Source organism: Oncorhynchus mykiss, chromosome 8 (genome assembly GCF_013265735.2).
Source record: "Oncorhynchus mykiss isolate Arlee chromosome 8, USDA_OmykA_1.1, whole genome shotgun sequence".
Classification (NCBI taxonomy): Eukaryota; Metazoa; Chordata; class Actinopteri; order Salmoniformes; family Salmonidae; genus Oncorhynchus; species Oncorhynchus mykiss.
The window spans coordinates 55181179-55196506 of record NC_048572.1 but is presented as its reverse complement, the minus strand read 5'-3'; the positions used below and the strand labels follow the sequence as shown (position 1 = coordinate 55196506).

General features: G+C 44.9%; 1 protein-coding gene across 1 annotated transcript; it reads right to left on the bottom strand.

Annotated features, from left to right (window-relative positions):
• Window positions 1-6250: 6250 nt before the first annotated feature.
• Window positions 6251-12080, bottom strand: otol1a (otolin 1a). Its single transcript, XM_036985713.1, has 4 exons — window positions 10368-12080; window positions 9495-9584; window positions 7569-7640; window positions 6251-7386 (listed from the first exon to the last, which is right to left on the bottom strand). The coding sequence occupies exons 1-4, from the start codon at window positions 10852-10854 to the stop codon at window positions 6506-6508; spliced, it is 1530 nt and encodes a 509-aa protein (XP_036841608.1). The 5' UTR covers window positions 10855-12080; the 3' UTR covers window positions 6251-6505.
• Between the last annotated feature and the right edge of the window lie 3248 nt (window positions 12081-15328).

The window sequence follows — 15328 nt, the reverse complement described above, 5'->3', positions numbered from 1 at the left end:
TTCTCTTTGATAATCCATAAATCCAGGTAGTTTATTTATCTCTCGTCGGTCTGCATGGTAAATTTGATGTATTCAGAGCTCTCGTTTAGTAGAGTTTGGAATGAATTTAGTTCCTGCTGACTTCCTTCCCAGAGCACAAAGACATCATCTATGTATCTCTTCCATATAAGTATTTTAGACTGTAAGGGGTGTGTCTCTGATTTAAAAAGGAATTCTTCTTCAAATTGTCCCACATTCAGGTTTGCATAGTTGGGGGGGGGGGGGGGGGGGGGAGCAAGGGTAGAGTCTCTCTGCTGAAGGAAGTGTTGTAGTGGCTGCAAGCCTCCAGTGTGTGGGATGTTAGTGTACATGTTAGTGTACAAGCTCTCCACATCAAAAGTGGCCAGCAGGGTGCCCTCTGGGATCCTTCCTAAGCCCTCTATCAATGAGATCATGTGACTAGTGTCTTTGACATAAGATGGGAGATTCTCAACCATCCGTTTAATGTGGTAATCCACAAATGTACAAATATTGGATGTCACAGAGTCGATGGCTGCTACAATGGGTCTTCCTGGAGAAGGAGACACTTGTTTGTGTAATTTAGGGCCGGTATAGAAAGTTGGCATCTTGGGAAATTTCACACATAGAAATTCAACTTCTGTTTTAGTGATTTGTCCTGATTCCACACAGCATTCCACTGTGGATGAGATATTTTGCTGGAATTCCAGGGCTGGGTCACAATTCAGTTTGCAATAGAAGTCACCTTTAGATAGTTGTCGGCGACATTCATTCAAATAGTCACATTTGTTTTGTACACAAATTCCTCCTGCATTGTCACATTTTTTTATGATAATCGAAGGATCTGACTTTAAGTCCTTAAGAGCCATTCTCTCGTCTCTACTCAGATTATAGTAGGATTTGTGTTTCTGTTTGGATGCATTATGTTTGGGGGGAGGTACAAATGAACTTTTTGCTCTAAACGTGGTTCTCTCAGAGTTCTCAGGTACCTCAATTGGGTTAATGGCTCCATCTCCTCCTTGACTCACGGTAGGACAGGTAAATTGGCTTGTCTCTTCTGTTTTTTTGGTTTCTTGTGCTCAGAGTCTTGCCAGAGATATATTAGTCCGTTTTTCTTATCTTCCAAATTGCGTTTATACTTCTTGATTTTCCTCTCCTTCAGTTCGCTCGTAATCTTAGTCTGAAGGTCAGCGTTACTCTTAATGAGATCATCCAGTTTAATGGGGTCATTAAGCTCGTCTCGTAGAGCTTTCTGTGAATTTTCAACTGAGGTTGCTATCTCGATAATATCCTTTTTAAGTTGTTCAATGATCAGAGTCATCAGGTCCAATGAACATTTATTTAGTATAGCACACAATAGTTAAAAGACATTGACCCCTAGTGGTCCATCTAACCATTTACACAACTATTTAGCAGTCTTATGGCTTGGGGGTAGAAGCTGTCTTGGAGCCTGTTGGTCTGAAAGCCGATGCTCTCATCACTAAGCTAAAGATCCTTGGACTAAACACCTCCCTCTGCAACTGAATCCTGGATTTCTTGACGGGCCGCCCCCAGGTGGTGAGGGTAGGCAACAACACATCTGCCATGCTGATCCTCAACACGTTTTCCCCTCATGGGTGCGTGCTTAGTCCCCTCCTGTACACCCAGTTCACCCACGACTGCGTGGCCAAGCATGACTCCAACACCATCATTAAGTTTGCTGACGACATAACGGTGGTAGGCCTGATCACTGACAACGATGAGACAGCCTATAGGGAGAAGGTCAGAGACCTGGCAGTGTTGTGCCAGGAAAAACAACCTCTCTCTCAACGTGATCAAAATAAAGGAGATGGTTGTGGACTACAAGAAAAGGAGGACCGAATACACCCCCATTCACATTGATGGGGCTTTAGTGGAGCGGGTCGAGAGTTTCAAGTTCCTTGGTGTCCCCATCACCAACAAACTATCATGGTCCAAACACAGGTTGCATCACCGCCTGGTATGGCAACTGCTCAGCATCCGACCGTAAGACACTGCAGAGGGTAGTGGGTAGAGCCCAGCGCATCACTGGGGCCAAGCTTCCTGCCATCCAGGACCTATTTACTAGGCGGTGTCAGAGGAAAGGCCAAAAAATTGTCAAAGACTCCAGTCACCCAAGTCATAGACTGTTCTCTCTGCTACCGTACGGCAAGCGGTACCGGAGTGCCAAGTCTAGGTCCAAACGGTTCCTTAACAGCTTCTACCCCCAAGCCATAAGACTGAATAACATTTATTCAATTGGCCACCTGAACTATTTGCATTGACTTGACTCCCCCTTTTGTTTTTACAAATACAATTGGATTTGATTTGACTTTAAACTGTTGAGCATGTAAAACTCTGCAGTGTTGCAGTTCTTGACACAAACCGGTGCGCCTAGCTCCTACTACCATACCCTGTTCAAAGGCACTTACATTTTTTGTCTTGCCCATTTACCCTCTGAATGGCACACATACACACTTCATGTCTTAATTGTCTCAATGCTTAAAAATCCTTCTTTAACCTGTCTCCCCTCTTTCATCAACACTTATTGAAGTGGATTTAACAAGTGACATCAATAAGGGATCATAGCTTTCAACTGGATTCACCTGATCAGTCCATGTCATGGAAAGAGCAGGTGTTCTTAATGTTTTGTATACTTAGTGTATATTTTTATTCTGGACTCTCTTCCAAAAGCTATACACCGCATATTTATTTCTATACTTGACATAGCTCACTCTAGTATACTCTCAGTTTATTAGGTACACCACCCCGTTCATGAAAATGGTTCGCTCCTACAGAAAGTGAGTCACATGGCCATGGCTTGCTATTCATACCAGGCAGACAGGCATCGAGGCATTCAGTTACTGTTCGATTGAACGTTAGAATGGGTAAAACGAGTGACCTAAGCGACATTGAGCGTGGTATGATCGTCGAGGCCGGGCCCGCCGGTTCCAGTATCTCAGAAACGCCCGGCCTCCTGGGCTTTTCACACACAACAGGGTCTAGGGTTTGCAGAGAATGTTGCGACAAACAAAACACATCCAGTCAGCGCTAAGTCCTGTGGGCGATAAAATCACATTGATGAGATTTCGAAGGAAAATGGCAAGAGTCGTGCAAGCTAATTGGCGGGCCACAAACAGGCAAATAACGGCACAGTACAACAGTGGTGTGCAGAGCGGCATCTCGGAACGCACAACTCGTTGGTTCTTGTCACGGATGGGCTACTGCAGCAAACGACCACACCGGTTTCCACTCCCATCAGCTAAAAACAATAAGAAGCGGCTCTAGTAGGATCACCAACACTGGACAATTGAGGAGATGAAAAACATTGCCTGGCCCGGCAAATCCCGGTTTATTATACTGTCTGAGTGCTCCAACTCCTCTCCAGAGCCCAAAGAGACCATTAAATAAACCCATCCCTCTTCCTGGAACACATCTAGCCCACTTTGAGTCTGACTGCAGTAAACTTGCCCACGACGACATGGTGAACCTGTATAACAGCATTCTGACTACTACCCTAAATATCACTGCTCCCGAAAAAACATGAAAGTAACCTCACAACACTCTTCACCCTGGTTCACTGATGAACTGCGCTGAAAGAAGACTCTTGGCCGTAAGCTTGAGATGCATTGGAGGAAGGATGGCCTCACTGCCCATCTACTGGCCCACAAAGACCACCAAGCAAGCTACTATGCCTCCTTAAGCACAACCAGCCTTCTACTCCACCACGATTGACAAGATCAAAGATAACCCTAGAACCTTGTTCTCAACCATCAACCGCCTTCTCAACTCTGCAAACTCATGCCCTCTTGCAGCCTCATCTGAGCAGTGTAATCGCTTGCTGTGCAGTCAATCATCTTTAAAATGAAGGCCACCACTTGCTCCCTTGACCCTATCCCTACATCCTTACTCAAAACCTGCTCATCTAATCTACTTCAGTTTGTCACCACCCTCATCAACAAGTCCCTGCTGCCCGGGGAGGTACCTTACTGAGGAAACTCAACTTTGGCCATGACATCCTGTCCAACTACAGGCCCATCTCCAACCTCCCTTTCCTATCAAAAGTCCTGGAGAAAGTAGTTGCAAACCACCTTCAAACAGCTGTACAAAGTTTCCCAGTCTGGTTTCCGGCCCTTGCACAGCACTGAAACAGTTCTGGTGAACGTTACCAGCGACCTACTGATAGCTTTAGATTTGAGATCACCTTGCCTCTTCCACTTAAATCTCAGTGCTGCCTTTGACACCATTGACCACAGCATCCTCCTGCCGTGTCTCAGAGAGCACACCGCAGTGCTCCTCCTACCTCTCCAACAGGAAGTGATACATCCCCATTGGAGAGAAACTCGTCCACGCCTTCATCTTCTCTCGGTTCAACTACGGCAACGCTCTGTTTGGGGGCCTTCCAGCCAAATCACTTCAGAGGCTACAACTTCTCCAGAATAGTGCTGCTAGAGTCCTAAACATGACCAAAAAGTCATCCCACATCACTCCCTTCTTTGCTGAACTCCACTAGCTACTGGCCAACTATAGGATTGACTTTAAAATCCTTGTTTAAAGCCTTGAATGGATTGATTCCCAACTACAACAGCAACCAAATTTTTTATCAAAGAGCCACCTTGCGCTCTCCGCTCCAGGAATTCACCACTGCTTCAAGTCCCGAAGACACATCTCTGTACTATTGGGGACTGGGCATTCTACTGCCTTCCTCCTCGGCCTATGGAATGCTCTCCCTGACCATCGGAGACCACTCCATCAATCAGAACTTTTAAAATGAGCCTTAAAACACATTTCTACAAACTTATTATAGTCCTAATCTGGAAAGTCATTTTAGCACCTAGACTGCTATTGCTTTTTCCTGCCTTGGTACTAAATGTATGATGTTTTTATAGTTTTTGCTGTAATTTATTTTTTCATTATTTTTTGCCTATGTAGAGCTTTGAGATAACACTGTAATTAAAAGCGCTTTACAAATTAAATGTATTATTATTTTTTATTTTTTATTATATATTAAATATTCAAAATAAAAAAACTTGAAATAGAAATGAAGTTATTCTGAATGATATTTTATTCCATGCATTTCTGTTTAGCTTTTTTTTTAAATGCCTTTTTAAATAATTAATCTCATAAACAATAGTCTGCTTTCCCTCCATCCAACTCCAAAAAGATGACATCATGTAGGAGGGAGGTCATAGACTGGTCATAGATTCTGCGTTGCATCGTGCCCAAGAACAGCCCTTAGCCGTGGTATATTGGCCATATACCACATCCCCTCGTGCATTATTGCTTAAGTAAAAACAGAATATAAACCTGCTTTATTTAGATTTCTAATTCGATTTGGCTACTGCTGCTTGGATAGTGTAACACAAACACGTATTGCATGTGTGTGTGTTTGAGACCTTATTTTCATGTATTTAAACATTATTTATTTTACATGATACTGTACAATCAATACGATCCTCATTCAGCCCTCCTCTTCAAACTGTGATATCCCAGTGCCCTCTAGTGGTAGAAATAAAATGTACATTTCAGTCAGACATATTTTGGTGGTGACCATATACTACCATTACATTAGTAGGCTGTAATACATAATGCATTCACACATCAACCACCATCACTCCCAGACCTTGGAGCTGTATGTCTATGACACAACAATGATGAAGGCTCATTACTGTGAGGAGCACATTCAAGTAGTAATGGGTGAAACTGTCCCTAATCTGAGCTGGGATTGGGCAGTTGACAAAACTAAGGGCTCTATTCAATCAGATCTGCTTTGGCCGACATCCGCATAACAACTGCGTAAGAGCTGCCATATCCACAAGTAGCTCCTGATGTTAAACCTAAAGCGGACATTGCCATTGGTTGCATGGAGACGCATTAGGAGAAATTCCATGCAGCCTTGTTTACAAGTTCAAACACTGGAATGTGAGATGTACTCTACACCTCGATTAGGCTAATAGAAATCCTCATTATTTTTGTTTTATGATTTTGCGACATTATTTATGTATAGACTACACTTTCTCACTCTCAACTTCTAATGCGAGTTGGACAGGTGTGGCTTTGTGACAATTATTAAGAGCAGCTGCTCACCGACTTGACAGCTCCGAACACAGCTACATGTCCAACACATCGAAAACATCAGCTACGCGGGTGTTGGCTATCGCCGGTTAAACGCTTGATCTGATTGAATCTAAGGCTAAGATCAGTAAAGTCTAGATATGTTCAAATCTATAAACACACACAATATTCATTTCAAGCATTAGCAGTGTTTTATTGCATTGTCAGAGCGCGTAAGCGTTGCATTAAGTGTTACAGCCTTTCCCATCCAAATTACAGCAAGCATTTGGTCAGATTGTTGTGATAGCAATAGGCAGAAGCATAGTTAGCAGCAGTAGCAATAGCAACATTGACAGAGATGATTTAGCCGAGTGGTGCAAAGCGTTTGGAGGGGATGCGGAGTTGTCGGATACAGGTCATGAAGAGGTCAAGCCGGGCTCACAGGCGAGGTCGCAGGTCAGGCCTTGGGGTCGGCATAGAGCAGAAAGCCGGTGAAGGTGCTGTCGTCTTCGCTGCTGGAGTAGACTCCGTTCCAGTCCCTCAGCGTCTCCAGCCATACCTGGTCCCCTGATGCCAGACGCAGCAGAGCCAGGTTGGACGCCTGGTCGATGTCCTGACCGTACAAGGAGTCACGCGTCCGCAGCCTCTTCACGCCGTTAATCACCAGTGCGGCGCGCAGGGGGCGGTTGCGCACGGTGATGTGGTAGGAGAACACGTAGACCCCGGGGTGGGTGCAATTGAACTTGCTGAGCATTGGGTCCCAGTGTTCCTCTTCGTTGTAGAGGACCTTGTCGAACTTGACGGGAAGGCCTGGAGGGGGGAAGGACTTGCTGGGGAAGAGGCCCACGCTGAAGGCAGATCGTATCTGCTCTGCGGTCTCCCCCTGCGGGCCCTTGGGACCCCGTACACCTCGTGGGCCCTTGGGGCCTTTCTCTCCTTTCGGCCCAGGCATGCCCCTCAAGCCTGGGGGCCCCCGCCCCCCTGCCTCCCCTTTCCCTCCTGGGGAGCCTAGCTGACCCCTCAGACCTACAGGCCCTGGTAGACCATTGCTTCCATTTACTCCTGGGGGTCCCACCGACCCCCTCGGCCCAGGGGGGCCAGGCAAGCCAGCCTCCCCTTTCTCTCCCTTCTCGCCAGTTGGACACTCCCCCATCTCTCCCTTTTGGCCATTCTGTCCCATTGGGCCAGTCAGCCCGGAGGGACCTGCAGGGCCTATTTTACCCAGGTCACCCTTCTCGCCCTGGGTCCCATTCCACCCAGGCTTTCCCCTTTCTCCTAGGTCTCCTTTCAAGCCAGGGAGGCCTGTTTCTCCTTTTTCTCCTTTGGGGCCCAAGTCACCTGTGAGAATGAAATTAGTCACTTACTGTAGCCAGAATTTGATAGTGAAACAACAGTTGACATTCAGTCTAATAAGATGACTGTTCTCCCCTAATATAGTGTGGTCTTCTAGCAATAGCATTATAATAGAGCTACTCTGCCTCCCCACATTACTCTGTTTACATCTAGCGAACATTGTATACCTTTCTGTCCCTCTTTCCCAAGTATCCCTGGAGCACCAGGCATCCCCGTGTCTCCTTGATCGCCTTTGTCACCTATCAAATAGAAAGAGAGAAGGATTGGTATCTTAAACGTGTGGGTATAGATATCAGTCCCCAGCATTAATGCTCCATTTTAGATCAAAGTTATAGATTGGTTGAAATCAGCACCAGAAAGCGACGTGTTCAATAACGAGATAACAGATAGCATAGTAGCTAACACTTTGGGCAATAAATGTAGAAACCAAGATTACATTCTTTAAAAACCTACACCAGTAGAAATACACTTTTTTTTGAGCTTGAAAGACGATGGCCAGAGCTTACCCATGATGTTGAACAACGATTTAAGTCAATAAGTCATCCTTTCTTTTAGTCAGAGTATGATATATTTGGGCTTGAAGTGACAAATCTGAACTGCCCACTTTGTGAAAATCCATGTAAATGAGGTGTCTTTTCCTATGATATGAAATACAAATCATTTTCTGTCTAGGTTTCAATTCAGGGCTGGGTTTTGTTTTAATGTTACCCACCAGCATGGAATTGTTTATGAATCAGAAACAGCTTCAAAGTTATTCCTCTTTGTGACTGAGATGATTGAACCATGGGGTAATACATGTATGTTTCTGCACCTCCACATTTTTTTACCAGAAAAGGTGTCACTTATTTTTAAGCTAGTCTGTATTAAAAAAAAAACATATACATACACTACTGTTCAAAAGTTTGGGGTCACTTCGAAATGTCCTTGTTTTTGAAGGAAAATCACATTTTTGGTCCATAAAAATGACATCAAATTGATCAGAAATACGGCAGATTTTTTTAACGGAATATCTACATAGGCATACAGAGGCCCATTATCAGCACCCATCACTCCCATGTTCCAATAGTACGTTTATCCTTTTAAAAGACAAATTGATCATTAGAAAACCATTTTGCAATTATGTTAGCACTGCTGAAAACTGTTGTACTGATTAAAGAAGCAATAAAACGGTCTTTCTTTAGGCTAGTGGAGTATCTGGAGCATCAGCATTTGGGTTCGATTACAAGCTCAAAATGGCCAGAAACAAAGAACTGTCTTCTTTGTTCTGAGAATTGAAAGCTATTCTATGCGAGAATTTGCCAAGAAACGGAAGATCTCTTATAACGTTGTGTACTACTCCTTTCACAGAACAGCGCAAACTGGCTCCAACCAGAATAGAAAGAGGAGTGGGAGGCCCCGGTGCACAACTGAGCAAGAGGACAATTACATTAGAGTGTCTAGTTTGAGAAACAGACGCCTCACAAGTCCTCATCTGGCAGCTTCATTAAATGGTACCCACAAAACACCAGTCTCAACGTCAACAGTGAAGAGGCGACTCCGGGATGCTGGCCTTCTAGGCAGAGTTGCAAAGAAAAAGCCACATCTCAGACTGGCCAATAAAATAAAATATTAAGATGGGCAAAAGAACACAGACACCGGACAGAGGAACTCTGCCTAGAAGGCCAGCATCCCGGAGTCGCCTCTTCACTGTTGATGTTGAGATTGGTGTTTTGCAGGTACTATTTAATGAAGCTGCCAGTTGAGGACTTGTGAGGCGTCTCTTTGGAAGATGCCAAAACTATGGAGATAACATTAGCTAACGAGATAAGGTTTGCAAGATGGCTAGCTAGCTAACTAAGGTTAGACAGATGGCTAGCTGGATAAGGTAAGCATGCTAGCTAGGAACACTGACAGCTGTCATTGCCATCTTTGATTTTTATCATCTCCACGTGGAAATTCCCACACCTAATTCATGAATATGTATAAATAGCCTTCCTCATTCTTCGGAGGGGAAACCAAAATGGGCATTTCCTCTCTAGGTCAGGAAATGACGTCGAAACAGTGGCCTCTGTGGGGGTCCTTTAAAAGTTGTATTTGAGAGTTGGCAAGCTAACCTTTATCTCCTTCAAGTCCAGTAGCTCCAGGCATACCATCCAGTCCAGGAGGTCCCATGAGTCCCACATCACCTTTCTCTCCAGGTACACCTGAAAGAAGACAGGGGGAAGGAGGGAAGAGCAGAGGTATGAGGGATATGAGGAGCTATTAAGGATATGAGGAGCTATTGGCACCGCCTCAAAGCGGAAGGGACCAAAACACAACCGCAGAGGGAGGGATACATTTCTCTAATGAGCCTCCATACACACACACACAACATACTGTATGCAAGCACACCAAACACAGACTACGAGTTATGGTCACTATCCAGTACAGTCACGATCCCTATGTATGTTTAAGGTCACTCTGTACTAAAATCGACACAATTTATATTATTTTTATTTATTTTTTTACCCTTTTTTTTCTCCCCAATTTTGTGGTTTCCAATTGTTTTAGTAGCTACTATCTTGTCTCATCGCTACAACTCTCGTACGGACTCGGGAGAGACGAAGGTTGAAAGTCATGCGTCCTCCGATACACAACCCAACCAAGCTTCTTAACACAGCGCGCATCCAACCCGGAAGCCAGCCGCACCAATGTGTCGGAGGAAACACTGTGCACCTGGCAACCTTGGTTAGCGCGCACTGCGCCCGGCCCGCCACAGGAGTCGCTGGTGCGCGATGAGACAAGGACATCCCTACCGGCCAAGCCCTTCCTAACCCGGACGACGCTAGGCCAATTGTGCGTCGCCCCATGGACCTCCCGGTCGCGGCCGGTTACAACAGAGCCTGGGCGCAAACCCAGAGTCTCTGATGGCACAGCTGGCGCTGCAGTACAGTGCCCTTAACCACTGCGCCACCCGGGAGGCCGCCAATTTATATTCTTTAGTCTACCTGGAAGACCCCTCTCCGCTCCAGGCCCTGGGGGCCCCCTCTCCCCTGGGGGCCCCACGGGGCCCTTTTCAGGCGGGCAGCACTCGCAGACGTTTAAGTAGCAGTGGCTGTAGTCCAGGGTGTAGTTTCCCATGCCGGCTCCCGGGAGCGCCATGGAGTCTGTGTGGAACTCTGTGGGGTAGGCGTCGCCTGCGTAGGTGGTGCTGTCAGTGGGGGACAGGGAGTAGGCGTCCGTCATGGTATCCTCTGTGGTCTCGTCGGTGCCCAGGCTACTGGAGGGTGACATGGTGGTGGTGGTCTGCCTGAAGCCCAGACGGGCCGGCTGGTCGCCACCTCCTCCCCCTCCTCCGGTACCACCTCCGCGAGGGGGCTTCTTGGTATTCTGAGGCTTTGGTCTGCGGGTTGTTCTGGTTGCGGACGACTGGGTCGCCATCAAGACTACCGCTAGCAGGGTTGTGAGAATGGCGAGCAAACGAAGAGAGGGCATGTCAGCGGCTTTTGGTGTGCATTGATCTGAGAAGTGGAGAGAGAGAGAATAAACACAGATGAAGGTAGTAAATCACATTTAGTAACAAGTAGCTATCAGTTCATGAACAATTCTGAGGACTGGCCTAAACAAAAAAGTTACCTCACATACAAAGTGACCTCAAATGAAGCACTCTGTGCTTACCTTTAAATTAAATGGTTTGCTGTTCACTCCATTCCCTGCATTTGGTGATTTCAACAACAAAACTCTTCCCTTTTATTGTGTCTGCTAGCCTCTTGCCTCCGTAGCTTGACCAATGAGAGAAGACCAAGGGACACACTGGGATTTGGAGGAAGGGTGGGTTGGCACGGACACAAGGTGAGAACCTGAGGGATATGGTCATGAAGTGCTAGAATAACATACTACAACACAGGACTTTCTTTCCTTTCACCTTGGGTCTTTGTGATGTGTGATATGATGTTCTATATGGCTGCCACAAACAGACGTGCATGCGCACCAACACACACGCAGACACACACGCACACACACACACACACCTGTTAGTAATGGATCATACCCCATGTGAGATGGTGGCAGGACCGTACGGTCAGGCATCAGGGCGACCACACCACATTGGCACCGCCTCAAAGCGGAAGGGACCAAAACACAACCGCAGAGGGAGGGATACATTTCTCAAACGAGCCTCCATAACCACCTTGATCTAACATCCCACCAACCTTTAGGAAACCCAGTACTGCTGACTTTTACAACTCCTCTCAGAGGGCTTTATGGGTAGGATGTCAACCCTCTACCTTGACACCGGATGAGGTGTGGTTTGAGGTTTGAAGTTTGAACCCCCTCCGATGCTGTACTGTGGCCTCGTCTGTGAAACCAACACCAGCAGTCGCTATTTGCATGTGCTCCTCTGAAGCTTTAGGTGCCTCATGACAGGTTCCTACTCAAGGCTCTGATGAAGGTCTCCTACGCCGAAACATGACCCTGCTTGATTGTCCCGTGAATGAAGTCATGATCAATGCAGACACAGAGTGCAACTTTTTCTTCACTATTAATGGGATAGTCACCTGGAGAGGTGTTCTGAGGTAAGGATTTTTTGGGAGGTTGGGTACATGTAGCCTTAAATGGCTTTAGATCTGTAATCACATTCTCAATGTGCTTTTTTCTGAATGTCCACAAGCCGTGAGCTACAGGGTTGGGGCAGGCCGCAACTATGTTCTTCATTCAACAGAGAGGGAGAGAATCAACCAAAGGAAGTTAAGATAGAGAGACCTTTGTTCAACAAATCTAGGCTCACATTTGATATCCAGCGGCTGTTGCCTTAAGATCTTATTCTTGAAAGTGAGAACGTCTGATGAATATGCATGTATGCATTGTGTGGCGCAAAATTGCAGTGAATTCTCTGGGTTCGACCATTTCTGTCTTGTGGAGTGAAACCTGCAGACCCAAAGGCCCTCCAGGAAATGAGTTTGACACCCCAAATCCCCCAATATATATCCCAATGAGAGCTTGGTAATAATGTGGTCCATATTATAGCCTGGCTGACCCTTAACTCAAAGTCTTCCTGACTTCAGAGTCTGGAAAGGCTCCAGGATGTTGTGCGCAAGATTAGTTGATCCTTACCGATTGGTTCTCCTCTGTCTCTTTCTCACTTAAACACCAACATGGACAGACACATACAGCCCCCGAGCGCTGCTCCCTTCCAATACAATTGTTGGATTTTCAAACCCAACAACAAGGGGTCTTTGAGAGAACCAATCAAAACTCAAATCAAATCAGATATTATTTGTCACATACAAAGGTTTAGCAGATGGTATTGCGGGTGTAGCGAAGTGTTTCTAGCTCCAACAGTGCAGTAAAATCTAACAATTCACAACAGTACACACAATGCACACATCCTAAAAGAATAGAATTAAAGAATATATAAATATTAGGATGAGCAATGTCAGAGTGGCATAAACTAAAATACAGTATAATAGAATACAGTATATACAGTTGAAATTAGTAAAGCAGTATGTAAAGAGTATTTAAACATTATTAAAGTGACTAGTGTTCCATTATTAAAGTGGCCAGTGATTTCAAGTCTATGTTTATGGGGCAGCAGCCTCTAAGGTGCAGGGTTGTGTAACCAGGTGGAAGCCGGATAGTTACCAGGTGGAAGCCGGATGGCTATTTAATAGTCTGATGGCTTTGGGATAGAAGCTGTTTTTCAGTTTCAGGCTTTGGGATAGAAGCTGTTTTTCAGTTTCAGGCTTTGGGATAGAAGCTGTTTTTCAGTCTCTCTGTCCCAGCTTTGATGCACCTGTACTGACCTCACCTTCTGGATGATAACAGGGTGAAGAGACAACTTCTGTACGAATACTGCACTAACAACGGGCTCCTTTCCAGACCAGTGTGTCACAGTTCTCTCTCACTGTGTCCCACGTCAGTCGCGTCAGCCAGGCTACCCATGTTACATTACATAGTGCTAAAAAAGTGTGTATTCACATGGTATATACACTGAGTGTACCAACCATTAGGAATACTTTCCTAATTCTGAGCTGCACCCCCTTTTGCCCTCAGAACAGCCTCACTTTGTCGGGGCATGGACTCTACGAGATCTTGAAAGCGTGCAACAGGGATGCTGGCCCATTTATTTATTTAACCTTTATTTAAAAGGCAAGTCAGTTAAGAACAAATTCTTATTTACAATGACGGCCTAACAAAAGGCAAAATGCCTCCTGAAAGGATCGGGGCTTCGGATTAAAAATGTAAAAATACAATATAAATATAGGACAAAACACACATCACAACAAGAGAGACAACACAACACTACATAAAGAGAGACCTAAGACAACAACATAGCACGGCAGCAACACATGACAACACAAACATGGTAGCATGACAACAACATGGTAGCAACACAACATGGTAGCAGCACAAAACAAAGTACAAACATTATTGGGCACCTACAACAACACAAAGGGCAAGAAGGTAGAGACAACAATACATCACACAAAGCAGCCACAACTGTCAGTAGGAGTGTCCATGATTGAGTCTTTGAATGAAGAGATTGAGATAAAACTGTCCAGTTTGAGTGTTTGTTGCAGCTCGTTCTAGTCGCTAGCTGCAGCGAACTGAAAAGAGGAGCACATGTTGCTTCCAATGCTTCCCACAGTTGTGACATGTTGGCTGGATCATTGTTGATACACATGGGAAGCTGTTGAGTGTGAAAAACCAGTGGTTGACTTGGGCAGGAGCTCACTGGAGCAGAGTACCGGCACCTCAAATGTTCTACTGCTGGTGCTCTGGTTCCTCTTATAGAATACTAGTTCAAAAGTTTAGTGGAGCTCCTGCACCTAAATATAAACAGCACCGCCACACAAAATGAGTACCGGCACCTATTTCAGTCCAAGTGAAGTATTGTGAAAAACCCAGCAGCGTTGTAGTTCATGACACACTCAATCCGGTTCGCTTGGCACCTACTACCATACCCTGTTCAAAGGCACTTAAATATTTTGTCTTGCCCCATTCACCCTCTGAATGGCACACATACACAATCCATGTCGCAATTGTCTCAAGAATCTCACTGAGATTCACCTGGTCAGTCAATGTCATGGAAAGAGCAGGTGTTCCTAATGTTTTGTGCACTCAGTGTAGGCCAGTATTACAGCATAGGTTCACATTGTTGCATTGTAGCCTACAATAGCCTGTGACAATTTATTTGCAGTTTGTGGAATTACAGAATAAACATTTTCTGTGTATTGTAATTCATTAACTTAATTGTGGTTAGACCTTCCCTTACATGATCATTATTTCCATTGTGAGTTTATTTGCAAATCTTTGAAAATAGGACACCCCACAAACAGGTATATAATGTGTAAGAGGCCTGTAACAACGTATACACAATGTGCGTGCCTATGTAATTACGATGTAAATACATATGTAACTTTGAATTCCATTTCCATACACAGGATTTACTACAGTGGTTAGAGCGTTGGGCCGGTAACCTAAAGGTTGCTAGTTCGAATCCCCGAGCTGACAAGGTAACAAATAAAGGTTTTTAAAAAATATGCGGGCCAGTACTTGTGTCTCACTGGGCATTATATAACAATGGCTAACTGTGAACTTTTACACCTTCTCACAAATCAATTCAATTCAATTGACTTTATTGACATGGCAAGTTCATTATTACTTACATTGTCAACGTAATCATATAGAACAAATAAATATAATTGTATTTATATATCATATATATATATATATATATATATATATATGTTTTTTTTTCAATATCAACTGTTTTGATTATACAGAGGTCGTTGATTCACAAGCCCTCACTGTCAGCCCTAGATATGGAAACACAATTTCCCTAGTATTATATGGATGTATACACGAGTGAAACACCGGCGTTACAGTCGAAAAGCAGTTCAGAAGGACAATTTGTATTTCACCTCAATAAGGGACAAAAGGAAATGTGTTTCAGCCACCAGAGGGCTAC

Excerpts from the sequence above, each read along its gene's own strand:
- otol1a (XM_036985713.1), bottom strand. The coding sequence starts at position 10,854 with ATGCCCTCTCTTCGTTTGCTCGCCATTCTCACAACCCTGCTAGCGGTA. Across the intron at positions 7,641-9,494 it reads TGGACTTGAAGGAGATAAAG|GTGACAAAGGCGATCAAGGA; the intron begins GTTAGCTTGCCA and ends TCTATTTGATAG. Across the intron at positions 7,387-7,568 it reads TGGGAAAGAGGGACAGAAAG|GTGACTTGGGCCCCAAAGGA; the intron begins GTATACAATGTT and ends TCATTCTCACAG.